This window comes from Cotesia glomerata, linkage group LG1 (assembly GCF_020080835.1).
Source record: "Cotesia glomerata isolate CgM1 linkage group LG1, MPM_Cglom_v2.3, whole genome shotgun sequence".
NCBI lineage: Eukaryota > Metazoa > Arthropoda > Insecta > Hymenoptera > Braconidae > Cotesia > Cotesia glomerata.
The window spans coordinates 34,685,313-34,697,368 of record NC_058158.1 but is presented as its reverse complement, the minus strand read 5'-3'; the positions used below and the strand labels follow the sequence as shown (position 1 = coordinate 34,697,368).

The 12,056-nt window shown below is 28.8% G+C and overlaps 1 protein-coding gene, 1 long non-coding RNA gene and 1 pseudogene across 2 annotated transcripts; 1 reads left to right on the top strand and 2 right to left on the bottom strand.

Annotated features, from left to right (window-relative positions):
• Positions 1–219: 219 nt before the first annotated feature.
• LOC123275224 lies at positions 220–4,038 on the bottom strand (annotated as a pseudogene).
• Positions 4,039–4,046: 8 nt separating this feature from the next.
• On the bottom strand, positions 4,047–6,621 carry LOC123267738. Its single transcript, XR_006510110.1, has 3 exons — positions 6,413–6,621; positions 6,121–6,261; positions 4,047–4,103 (listed from the first exon to the last, which is right to left on the bottom strand). It is a non-coding gene; the product is annotated as an uncharacterized LOC123267738 (long non-coding RNA).
• Positions 6,622–7,176: 555 nt separating this feature from the next.
• Positions 7,177–10,506, top strand: LOC123267724 (splicing factor U2af 38 kDa subunit-like). The gene is made up of 5 exons (XM_044732535.1): positions 7,177–7,426; positions 7,561–7,648; positions 7,759–7,825; positions 9,389–9,677; positions 10,113–10,506. The coding sequence occupies exons 1-5, from the start codon at positions 7,383–7,385 to the stop codon at positions 10,357–10,359; spliced, it is 735 nt and encodes a 244-aa protein (XP_044588470.1). The 5' UTR covers positions 7,177–7,382; the 3' UTR covers positions 10,360–10,506.
• The last annotated feature ends 1,550 nt before the right edge of the window (positions 10,507–12,056 follow it).

Genomic DNA, 12,056 nt, shown 5'->3' with positions numbered 1-12,056 from the left:
GCCAGTAACCAGTCGCGTGTGAATCTGTAATTTCTTGCAATATTCTATCAAATTTATTGCGCTTGGAATTACGTCCAAGCCAGCTAAGGAGAAAATTTCATTTTGCGCACCAATGTGCCCGGACATCAGCGGAGCCAGGAATTACAGACGAGTAGCAAGCTTGAGCTGGTAATAAAGTTACCAGAAACCGTTTTTTTCACCAGGATCAAGCTTCAGGTTCTACTCAAGGATCTCCCATTGACAAGCTGTCAGCTGATTTTTGCAACTCTTTTCCAATATTTGATCTCTGTAATAAAAATTAATTATTTCTCATATTTGCAGAGATCTCTTAACCTTCTCAAATTTGTGATTTCAATTATTGGCCCAGCATTTTATAAGATATAAGCTCATCCCTGATGTGACGCTCATCAAGACCTTTCATTTGAATACACACACGATTTTTCATATATTTTTACTATATATGATATTTCACATATTTGTGAAATATATAAAACTATATCAAAAAATTCATGTGGCTATTCAAATGTAAATGTCTTAATAGAGTGTAACTCTGGAATGAGGCTTATATCGTTAAAAGAAATGTCATCAGTAGACAAATACAACGACGTCATTCCTTAATGGTATTAACATTTTTTTAAGATATAAAAGCTGGCATCTTGATGATACGCCCATCGAGATCTTTGATTTGAGTACGCACACGATTTTTTCATATATTTATATATATATGACTATTTCTCATATTTATGAAATATATAAAATATATAAAAATTCATGTGGGTATTCAAATAGAAAGGTCGTAATAAGTGTAAACTTTCCGGAATGAAAGCTTTATATCGTTAAAAATATCACCAGTGGCCGAAATGCAACGTCATTTCTTCATTATAGACACTTCTTATGATATAGGCTTATCTTGATGTTACCCTCATCGAGACTTTTCATTTGAATACCCACATCAATTTTTCCATATATTTTATATATATGATATTTCTTATATTTATGAAATATATAAAATATATAAAAAATTCATGTGGGTATTCAAATGAAAAGTCTTAAGAGCGGTTTATAGTTGATTTTCAAACGTGTTTTTCTCATGTATGTGATAAAGTTTCGAAAAAAAACACTTCGCTCTTCGATAGATAATTTAATTATCTATCGAAGAGCAAAGCGCTTTTTTGGAAAATTTTCATTTATTTAAGATTCCATTTGTTGTACAAGTATGACAGAGATACTTTCGTTTGTCCAATAGAGGGCGAGAGAGAGGAAAAATGTAAACCCTTCTTAATAAGTGTAACTCCGGAATGAGCTTATATCGTTAAAAATGTCATCAGTAGACAAAATACAACGTCATTCCTTAATTAATAACATTTTTTAATATATAAGCTCATCTCGATGTTACGCTCATCGAGACCTTTCATTTGAGTATGCACACGATTTTTTCATATATTTTATATATATGATATTTCTCATATTTATGAAATATATAAAATATATAAAAAATTCATGTGGGTATTCAAATGAAAGGTCGTAATAAGTGTAACTCCGGAATGAGCTTATATCGTTAAAAATATCATCAGTAGACAAAATACAACGTCATTTCTTCATTATTGACATTTTTTAAGATATAAGCTTATCTTGATGTTACGCTCATCGAGACCTTTCATTTGAGTATGCACACGATTTTTTTCATATATTTTATATATATATGATATTTCTCATATTTGTAAAATATATAAAATATATAAAAAATTCATGTGGGTATTCAAATGAAAGGTCTCGATGAGCATAACATCAGGATGAGCTTATATCGTTAAAAACATCTTCCGTACACAAAATACAACGTAATTTCTTAATTATTCCCATTTAAAATATCGACAATAAACATGTTGGCAAAAACACCTCGATTTTCTAGTTATATAAATAATTTATCCACAAAAACTTACTTGGGAACTTTAGGCACGACCGATAAATAATTCTCCTGCACAAAAAGCCCAGCAATATTATAATCATGAAAGAACAAGTCACTCTTATCATGAATGCTCATATTCTTATGTTCCTCAGCACTGAAAACTTTGCGAACAACATCCCAGGGTCCAAGTTTAAGATCTTTATTAATATCACCGGAAATCCTTCCCTCCTTTTTCTCCACAGGTTCACCCTTGAGCATCGCTAGATGATTAATAACCTGTCTTATATCAAAATTTGTCGACTGTATCAACCGATCCAAATTCTCCGTAGAGATCGAAATATTTTCCTTGCAACACAGCGACTTCATAGCGCCCCTAATTTGCTCTAGTCTAGGCTTCTGGAACCTCAGATCAAAAGTATAATTCGCTAAAGTCCTCATCTTGGGATGATTCCGATCATTGCAAATACAAATAATCGGAACATCAGCAGCTTTGATAAGATTAATCAGCTCTTGAAGACCTCCACGGTCTTCATTGCCCGCCATACCATCAACCTCATCCATCAGCAACACATGCTTCCTAGAAGTCTTGTCTTCTTTGTTACTCGAGAAGTAACCTTTGACACTCGTATTAGACAACAAGGTCGAGACTTCTTCTTTCAGCAGACGCTTACTTCTCGTATCTGACGCGTTAAATTCAACCAAGTCGTAGCCGAGTTCATTGCAGACCACCTGGGCAGTGGTAGTCTTTCCAATTCCCGGAGCTCCGGACAACAAAGCAGCTTTATAAAAAGCTCCATCGTCGTTTTTTGCCCACGGAGAAGGCTTAGGTGGCTTAACCTTGCCGTTTTGATTTTTGTGCCAGTTAAGAATCCACGCTTGTAATTTTCTGGCGCAACTTTTATCAGTATGCTGGCCAATTATTTGCTTCATCATTTTGGGACGGTATTTTTCTACCAAAGCTTCTATGTGATTATTACCAAAAAATTCTTGTTTTGATGTTGAAGCTTTTTCTGAACTTGCAATAAATGTTGAAGATTTTTCCGAACTTGCAATAAATGTTGAAGATTTTTCCGAACTTGGAACAAATGTTGAAGCTTTTTCTGAACTTGCAACAAATTTTGAAGCTTCTTTGGATGAAATTGGAGCTTTAAAAATATTTTCATCTTTAATATTAACACTCTTCATTTCAACATCTTCAATTTTATTAGGTTTGACCTCAGAAGAAATTTTTTTAGGAGGTGAAGGTTTGAGTTCATCATCTGTAGACTTATTAAAGCTACTATTCTTCTTGCTGCGACTAGGAATCACAGCGGAGGACTTACCAGCTGGCCTGGAGCGGATCATCTCCAATAATTCATCTTCAGAAATTTTTTTAACGTGCAAAGAGTCCGCCTTGGCCATCTTAGACTCTCCAGCAGCGTCTCCGACCACGAGATAATTAGTTTTCTTGGACAAGTTTCCAACCACACGACCTCCGTACTGTTTTATCAACTCATCGACTTCCTCGCGCTCCAAAGACTCCAGGACTCCAGTCACCACGAAACTCAAACCAGCCAAGCAGTTTTCGGCTCCCTTGGGAATTTCTTTGGAGCCGGGGTTCCTCGCGCCGCCTCTGTGGAGGTACTGCTGATAAGCAACCGCGTGCTGTTTTTTCTTAGCGATGTTTTCTTCGTACACATCATCAGCGTCGTTCTTTTGTTTCTTCTTTTTGTCAACTTCGACTTCCAATTTTGAATGGCTGGAATTTTTATCCTTGACTTTAGACTTTTCTTTTTCTGTTTTAACATCTTCGCTGAGCTTTATTTTTTTAGGCGAGGTTTCATTGTCGCTATCACTAGGTTTGCGTTTTCCGCTAAGCTGATCCAGTTTCTTTTCCTTGTCCTTAGTCTTATCTTTATTCTGGAATATCGTTTCGATTTCTGTCGTGTCCAACTGGCTCAAGGTTGCTTCGAACTCCTTGTCGTCGTGAAAACTCTCGCCTCGGTTTCTTTTAATTTTTTGGGAATCGGCGCAGGGGGCGTTTTACGTTTGACTGGTTCTTTGCTGAATATACTGTCAAGAGTCACGGGCTTAAGCTCTTTTTCTTTCTCTTTAACCTTGTCCTTCCCCTTCGTTGGAAGGACCCCCTTGAGACGGGTTTTGTCACCGTATCCTCGTCGTCTGAGTCTGATATAATATGGTTCGAAGTTTTTTTTGTCTACGAGAAAAATGATTCATAAAATTTTATTATAACTAATCAATTATGATTAAAAAAATTATTTTTAAAAATTCACTTATGATTTTTGATAATTTTTAAATAATTCAATTTAATGACACTGAAGCTAGTAACAATTGACAATTTTTTAATTTTCTTTATTAATTAAACTTTATAAATTAAAAGAAAGAAAAATAGTTTTTAAAAATTGCACGGATAATTTTTTTAATTTTCTACATGTAAAATTTTTTCTTTTAATTTTATTTAAAAAACAATCTTTCAATAAAACAAACTAGCAACCTTGCAGTCACTATGAGACTTGTGAGCTATAAATAAATAAAATTTTGCTTTATTAAATAATGACTTTTTAAATTGCACTGTACTTTCTTAAATATTGACGATTTTAAAGATATAAGCTCATCCCGATGTTACACACATCAAGAGCTTTCATTTGAAGTACCCACATGCATTTCATATATTTTCATATATTCATATACATAAATATATAAAATATATGAAAAATTAATGTGGGTACTCAAATGAAAGGTATCGATGAGAGTAATGTCGAAATGAGCTTATATCTTCAAAAATATCATTAGTTGACAAGATAGCTAAGTCAGTTCTTAATTATTGAGATTTTTTAAGATATAAGCTCATCCCGATGTAACACTCATCAAGAGCTATCATTTGAGTACCCACATGCATTTTGATATATTTTTCATATATTCATATTTATAATATATATAAATATATGAAAAATTGATGTGGGTACTCAAATAAAAGATCTCAATGAGTGTAATATCGGGATTAGTTTATATCTTTAAAAATGGTAATAGTTCACAATATATAAAGCTATTTCTTAATTATTGTCATGTTTTAAGATATAAGCTCATCCCGATGTTACACTCATCAAGAGCTATCATTTGAGTACCCACATGCATTTTGTTATATTTTTCATATATTCATATACATAAATATATAAAATATATGAAAAATTAATGTGGGTACTCAAATGAAAGGTATCAATAAATGTAACATCGAGATGAGCTTATATCTTTAAAAATACCATTAGTTGACAAGATAGCAAAGTCAGTTCTTAATTATTGACATTTTTTAAAATATAAGCTCATCCCGATGTTACACTCATCAAGAGCTTTCATTTGAGTACCCACATGCATTTTCATATATTTTTCATATATTCATATACATAAATATATAAAATATATGAAAAATTAATGTGGGTACTCAAATGAAAGGTATCAATAAATGTAACATCGAGATGAGCTTATATCTTTAAAAATACCATTAGTTGACAAGATAGCAAAGTCAGTTCTTAATTATTGACATTTTTTAAAATATAAGCTCATCTTGATGTTACACTCATCAAGAGCTATCATTTGAGTACCCACATGCATTTTGTTATATTTTTCATATATTTATATATATAAATATATAAAATATATGAAAAATTGATGTGGGTACTCAAATGAAAGGTCATGATGAGTGTAACGTCGAGATGAGCTTATATCTTTAAACATGTCAATAGTTCACAAGATATAAGGTCATTTCTTAATTATGTATCTAGAGATAGAGAATTATCGAATGCAGCCGAAATACTTATAATAATAAATTGACTATCGGTTAGAATGATATAAAAAGTTGAAAAAAAACAAATTCAAATCAAGACCTTTGCAATGACATTAAATTTCACTATAAAAACCGATTTTATCATATGACTAAATTTTATCTTGGACACAAAATTTTTCTTATTCTCTTAATAATATAGATTAATTAACTTAAAGTCAGCTAATTTAATTTTCATGACTTTAAACATTTTTCTTACTATAATTTATTTATTAAAACAATTCTATAAATTATTAGATTTCTCTTAATTTAAGTTTCATTTTAATTTATCATTTTTATATAATAATTTAATTGTTAAAAAAATCTTAAAAATTGTCAGCTGTTAGTTTAGGATCATAAAATATGATATAATAAATTAAATAAAAAAAATATTTACTTTTTTAGCTTTATTTTTCTTTGGACTTGCATGAGAATCTTCCTCATCAGATGACAACGGTTTTTTGTTAATCTTTGACGGCTTTGCTGCCGGTGCATTTTTGCTTTGTCCTTTAGGAAATGAAAAATACGATCGAATGTCCTAGAATAAAAACACACAGCAACAATTACACTTTTGATAATAAATTTTTCAAGTACATTATCATGAATTTATACTAGCTACTTAAGTATATTATGAATTATAACTGCTAGATAACCTAAAAAAATTGTTGTGATATTATTGAGATACTCACACGCGACATTATTGATGATTTTATGTGTTTGTATTTAAATTTAACTCGCAATTAAGTAAATTAATTTTATTGTTTAAAATTTAATTTATAAAACAGTTATTTTATCCAGAAAAATATTATAACAACTCCGAAAATCATAATAAAATTTCAGAAGCGCATTTCTCAACCGCATCACTACATTTCGCGCACTTTTTTACACACTGAAAGTAGCCGCTGACAGTCTCAGTGAGAATAAATTAAATATTGTTGAAAATAATCACGTGAAAAATAAAAAGAGACAATTTTCTGGTTATATTAATGAAACTTTATAATTAAAAATAAAAAAATTTTCAAAATTATATTATTAAAATATTTTTAATATTTTTTAGCTGTCAAAAAATTTTAGAATTTTCTTAGAATCACAAAAAAAAATCACTTGAAGACTTTTTTACGTAAGACGTAACTATTTATTAAAAAAAAAAAAATTATCATTCTTCTGATAAGAACAATTATCAGTAAAAAAAAATCTTTTATTTACAAATGCGTTGATAAAATAGAAATTGACGTGAAAAATTATTCAAGATATTTTTTTTAATATTGAAAAAAAAATTTTTTGAACTAAAATTTAGTCAAAAAAAAATTTTCATAAATTAAATAAATTTTTCCAAAAAAATTTTCAGATTTCCATGCACTGTTAATAACTTTTTTTATTTTTTAAAGTCACTCCTCAAAATATTCGGTAATGCTCGACAAGTTTCGCAAAACTAGTGGCGCCCTCAACTAGCCGGCTTTCTTATACCAACAGCAACTAAATATATAGTCTACAGTTAACCTGCAAAAACACCTCTAACAGTTCCAGCGTGTTGTAAAATAATTAAACGAGATTCTTAAAAATGTTTATGGATTTTTACCATCGCTGATACGTTTTATGTCTCCAGAATATATTTATTTACATTAAAAGCAATAATTCCATCAGTAAATATTTGCTGAAATGGCTGAATATCTAGCTTCTATTTTCGGTACTGAAAAGGACAAGTAAGTTGATTACATTACTAACAAACCTTCATTTTTATTTATACCCTATTTATTACTATTTTTTTTCTTTGAAATTTATTTTATACACCTGTCAAATTTTAATTTATTTTTTTTAATTACTAATTTTTTTTCAGAGTAAATTGTTCTTTTTATTTCAAAATCGGAGCGTGTCGTCACGGTGATAGATGTTCAAGGATTCACAACAAACCAACTTTTAGCCAGGTAAATAATAAATAATATTTTACACTAACAATAACAACTTAATTATTTATTAAACAATTAATATTTACACATACTTTTAAACTTCTAAACTTGAAAAATTTTTTTTGCAGACATGCTTACTCCAAAACCTTTACGTCAACCCTCAAAACTCTGCTAAAAGTGCTGACGGTTCTCACTGTAAGTAATTATTTATTAAAACAAACTAAAAAATAACTAATATAGTTATTACAACTACGTATTTATATATAAAAATTAATTTAGCAGATTTTTAATAATTTTTTTAACAAATAAATTATGACAAAAAAAAAAATTATCATGTAGAAATTTTAAAAAAATTAAAAATGCAATTTCTTACGTAAATTTAATTTACAGTCAAATTTTAATAATAAATTCATTAAGTTTTGGTAAGAAGTAATTTAATCAATTTTTATAATAATTTTTTGATGAAAAATTGATTTAATTTATTTAAAAAAATTAGAAAAACGGTAGACCCTGAAGGCCATCCCAGCAACTTCCCGCTAATTCTATACCTAGGTGCATAAAACTGCACTAATTACGTTTTTGAGCTCTTCGAGCTCAAAAATACAATTTATGTGTTATTTTGAGCTCTTCGAGCTCAAAAGTCTGATAGGAGTATCATAGAACAATATTTTTTAAATTTTCAAACCGCACTAACTTTTAAATGAATCAACCGATTTTCACGCGGTTGGCAGTACTTGACGCAATTATTTTAGTTTCATGAAGAATCTTCAAGTTTGAATTGATAAAACTAGGAAATTTGGAGTAATTCCAAAAAAAAAAAACACTTTTTTTGGTTTTCTTTCGTTCATGATATTTCTTGAACGAATTGAACAATTTTGACCGTCTTGACGGCGGTCAACGTAACTTTTTCATGATAATAGCTGATTAGTTTTTGAAATCGATCAGTGCAGCCGTTTAAAAGTTATTCCAAAAAATGTCGGAGTTAAGTTAAAAAAACACTTGTTTCCAAATATTTTATCGAGGATATCTCTCGAACCAATCAACCGATTTCCTCGTTTTTGGCGGTGATCGACGCGGTTTTTTATGCTCTGAAATTATTCTTTATCATCAAAAACGATCCGAGAAGAAATGATGAAGTTATGTCAAAAAAACACTTTTTTTGGTTTTCTTTCGTTCACGATATCTCTCGAACGAATCAACCGATTTTGACCGGATTAGCGACTATCGGCGTGGTTTTTCAAGCTTAAGGGCGGATTAGTTTTTGAAGTTGATCGATAGAGCCGTTTAAAAGATATTCCAAAAAAACCACTTTCAAAAATGATTTTTCTTATTTTTTTTTGAGATTTTTCAAAATTTCTCAAAATCTATTGTTCCGAATCGGTTCAAATTCTCAGGAAATCTAAGTTTGAGGGAACTCTTTAGAACGCCGTTTGGTACGTTCCAATCGGTTCAGTCGTTCAAAAGTTATAAGCGAGTCCCATAGTCACACACACACATACACATACACATATACATACAGACATAGTGGCAATCTCGCGGGGATAGTCAGGGAAGCTTCCTGTGACCTTCAAACGTCGAGATCTGATGAAAACTCGATTTTTGCAAAACGGGGTGAAAACAATAACTTCCCGATTTTTGAAAATCTTTGATTTTCTTAGCGGGAAGTTAAAAAATTCCATGTTTGAAAAATAAAAAAAATTTACAGTTAGCTCTTTAATATCCTATTTATTTATTTATAATTATTAATTAAAATTCCAGTGGTAGCCAATGTCTCCGATGAAGAAATGCAAGAGCATTATGACAATTTCTTCGAAGATGTATTTGTCGAGTGTGAAGACAAGTATGGAGAGATTGAAGAAATGAATGTTTGCGACAATCTTGGTGATCACCTTGTTGGAAACGTTTACATAAAATTCCGCCGTGAAGAAGATGCTGAGCGAGCTGTTAATGATTTGAACAACCGTTGGTTCGGTGGACGTCCAGTTTATGCTGAATTATCACCTGTAACTGATTTTCGCGAAGCTTGCTGTAGACAGTATGAAATGGGGTAAATATAATACAATTAATTCTTATAATTTAACATCTTCATTTTTTGTCAAAATTCTCAAGATTAAGTTATTTGAAATATAATTAATGATGAACAATAAAGTTAGCCGACATCTAAAAATTTTTACAATTTTTTATGTTGAAAAAATTATTACAAAAATATTTAATTTGTAAAAAATTTGAAAAATTGAAAGTTTAATTAAAAACAAAAATATTTTTCAGTTCTAATTTAATTAATTAAGCAAAATTAAAAATGTTGGCTAATTTTATTATTACTGTATTTAACAGACATTTATTAAATTTTTATAAATAAATTATAATGAAAAAAATTTTACATGTACTTATTGACTTATTGATTGGTTTCAAAAATTAATCTTAAATTATGAATTACTTGTGTAATTATTAGTTATTAATTAATTAATTTATTTTATTACAGAGAATGTACCCGATCAGGATTCTGCAACTTCATGCACTTGAAGCCCATCTCCCGCGAGCTGCGCCGTTACTTGTACAGCCGCAAGAAGGGAGGAAAACGTTCTCGCAGTCGCTCACGATCACGCGGCCGAGAACGCAAGCACAAGTCGCGGTCCCGCGAACGTCGATCTCGCTCCCGAGACCGCCGGAAGGGTGGTCGCGAAAGTCGCGAAGACAGAGGACGTGATGGTCGATCAGGAAGATACTGAACATTCTTTTTTATCAATGGGGTTCTTATCGGAAAATTTTATTGTCCCAGAACAGTAACATCAATTTTTTTATAAAACTTAATGTATTCTTATGCTATTATAAATTCAGTAACAAATAGAAATAAAAAATCCCGAATTTTTGTGAAATTTTTTTCATTTTATTTTTAGATTTAAGTTAAGAATTAAACGTCATTTACTGATTAATTTTTTTTTTGTACATATTAATGTCTTTATATGTCAAAAATTAATTTAAATAATTAATGACATAGTATATATACCCAGAATATTCATGAAAATTAATGTAGCATGTATTTAATAAGTTTAAAAATTTTATTACAAATAAGTTATCACAAAAAATAAAGAGAAAAATAAATTGACATGAAGAAACTTTAAAAAATGAAAAATGAAATTTTTTTAAAATATTTTTTTAGATGACACTAAAGTTAGCCGACGTTTTTAATTTTTTGATTTTTTTTTATTATTAAATTAGAACTAAAAAATATTTTTTAAAAATTGCACTTACAATTTAACAAGTTTTTTACATATGAAAATTTTTTTTATTATTTTGTAATCATTTTTATGACCCTGAATTTAACAGACACCTAACAATTTTTTAGATTTTTATAATAATTATATTACACTGAAAAAAATTTAGTAAAAAAAATCCACTTGTAGAAACTTCAAAAAATTGTTAGTGCGAATTTTTAAAAGTATGTTTTTTTTTAATAATTAATTGATTATAAAAATTAAAAATTATCAAATGTCTGCTATAATTTCAGTATCATTCATTTTTATGACATTAAAGTTAGCTGTCACTTGACAAATTTTTAATTTTATTTAACAATTAAATTAATTCTAAAAAATTATTTTTAAAAAATTGCATTTTTAATTTTTTTAAATTTCTATGTCAATTTTTTTTTTTTAATTTTTTTTTGCCATAATTTATTTGTTAATAATAATAATCAAGTTACATTTTTGATTTTTTTATTTTGCTTAATTTATTAAATTATAACTAAAAAATTGCACTTATAGTTTTTAAAGTTTTTAACAAATGAAAAATTTTTTTTTATTTTTCTGTGATAATTTTTTAATAAAAAAAATTCTAAAAATTTTTAAATGTCGGCTAACTTAATTTTCTTATTTTTTAGAACAAGTATTTTTATTAAATAAAATTCAAAAAATTTTCTTAAGCGACTGCTAACTATGAAAATTAATTTAGCAGATATTTAATAATTTTTCTAATAAATAAGTTACTGGATAAAAAATTAAGAAAAAAAAATTGACATTTAGAAAATTTAATAAATTAAAAATGCAATTTTAAAAAAAAAATTTTTCAAATGTAAAGGGCAGTCACCAATGCCATACATTGTAACAAATAAAATAAATAATAAAAAAAAATTTTCGAAGAAACAATTTTGAAACGTACTTGGTGTGCGTCATTGTGTACTTCAATTTTTTTTAAAAGTCCTAGAAGATAGATTTTAGAAATTTCATAAAAAGTGAAATATTTCGTAACCACGCACACTAAATACGTTCCAAAATTGTTTCTTTTAGTTTTTAAATTTACAACAAAATTTTTTTTAATTTCCGAAAATCATATACAACCATATCGGTTACTTGGATTTTTTAATTTTTTAGTTTATATCTTTTTGTAAAGAAATAAAATTTTTTTTTCTTAATAGTCTTATGAACGTGGA